This window comes from Pediculus humanus, genomic scaffold (assembly GCF_000006295.1).
Source record: "Pediculus humanus corporis 1103172107445 genomic scaffold, whole genome shotgun sequence".
Classification (NCBI taxonomy): Eukaryota; Metazoa; Arthropoda; class Insecta; order Psocodea; family Pediculidae; genus Pediculus; species Pediculus humanus.
In genome coordinates, this window is record NW_002987066.1 from 186,349 (window position 1) to 187,959 (window position 1,611).

The 1,611-nt window shown below is 23.5% G+C and overlaps 1 protein-coding gene across 1 annotated transcript in view; it reads left to right on the plus strand.

The window, feature by feature from the left end:
* Positions 1 to 1,401: 1,401 nt before the first annotated feature.
* The window catches only part of Phum_PHUM094730 (cmp-N-acetylneuraminic acid synthase, putative), a gene marked incomplete at both ends in the record, with an annotated part of 2,269 nt that continues 2,059 nt past the window's right edge, over positions 1,402 to 1,611 (plus strand). Inside the window, one exon of the mRNA XM_002423858.1 lies at positions 1,402 to 1,606. Coding sequence (XP_002423903.1) covers positions 1,402 to 1,606 — 205 coding nt within the window. The remainder of the gene's footprint in view (positions 1,607 to 1,611) is intronic.

A 1,611-nucleotide genomic window follows, 5' to 3' on the forward strand; every position in this document is an offset into this window, starting at 1 on the left:
GTAAGTAAAATTTTTTTTACTATGTTGTAATCGTTAAAATTTTTTAATTTGATCGTAATGAATAAAAGAAAAAATATTGATTGATTGATTGACAACATTTTATCGTTATCAATTATTTATTAAATTAAGGTACGCGTTTAAGAAAAAACCTTGACAAAAAAATAGTTTTCGAATCCAACTATTTTAAACAAAAATGTTTTACCTTGCCTAAAAAATTATTATTATTATTATTATTTCTTGTTTTGTTGTAAAAATTTAATTTAAAAATTCGCGACGTTATTATAAAAGGTAGGGAGATAGGGAGGGATGGAGGGAGGAGGAATGATAAAAAATGATAAAGTAAGGTAAAAATGAACCGCCCAAAAACCGCCATTTAAAACAAACAATATTTTATACACCTGACGAGGCAAATGCAATTCGAGTGGGATTTTTTTTTTTTTTAAATATAAAAAAGGCATAAAAAAAAAAAAAGTTTTTGTTCAAAAAAACCGTCACATGTATAAAAATAATGCTGCGTAATATAAGTTTATGCAAAAACCTGCTTACTTTAATAATAATAATAATAATAATAATAATAATAATTTTTTTTTTTTTAGCAAATTGAAACTTTTCGCTATGTGAAAAAAAAAAAAAAAATTTTTTTTTTGGTTGTTTTGTGAGAAAATTTTTTTTTTTTTTTTTTTTGATAAAAATGTACGTGCGATGATGAATGAACAAAGTGTCATAGTTTATTAAAAAAAAAAAATGGAACCTCGCACTCGCGATAATAATAATAATAATAAGTATTAAATTGTGCGAGGTTTTATGTCTCATTGTATAACGACATTGGAATGATTTGTTTTTTTTTTTGGCAATTTATGACAAAGTTTAGAAATCGTGTTTGTGTTTATGTTTATGTTTGTGTTTTTGACTTAACAGCCTTGAAAACTATAATTATTAAGACATCTTCTGTTAATTTTTTCCCCTATATTTCTATAATGAGTCATGTTTGAAACAAACAAATATAAACAAGAAACAAACAAACAAACAAACGATAAATAAATTTAAAATTTTTAATCGAAATAAAAAAAAAAAATACTCTCGACTAACTCTTCCTAGTTTTAAAACGATTTAAATATTTTACGGATTTGTTTTTTATTTTTTTATTTAAATAAAAACAGTTAACTATTAAAAAAAAAAAAAAAAGTCAAGAGAAATATTCAAATGTTTTTAAAATCATAATAAAAAAAAAATTATTTTTCAATTATTTAAAAAAAAAAACTGACGTTTTACTAAAACGTGGCGTCGATCCGTCGATCCGTCATGCGCAATTTTTTTTTTTTTTTTTCGATCAATAATAATAATAATAATAATAATAATAATAAAATTACATAGAGCGACAAAATTATTTTCATAATGAAAATGACACAGTTGATTATTTATTTTGTCGTGTCGACATTATTGACCCTGGACTCTTTATGTCAAAATGTAAAGGAAAAAAATAAAGAAATCAATGGAAAGTGTTTTCATCATCACATAACAGCACTAATTCCAGCCAGATCAGGAAGTAAAGGAATCAAGGACAAAAATTTATCTATTTTAGGTGATGAATCTTTACTCGAAAGAAGTTTA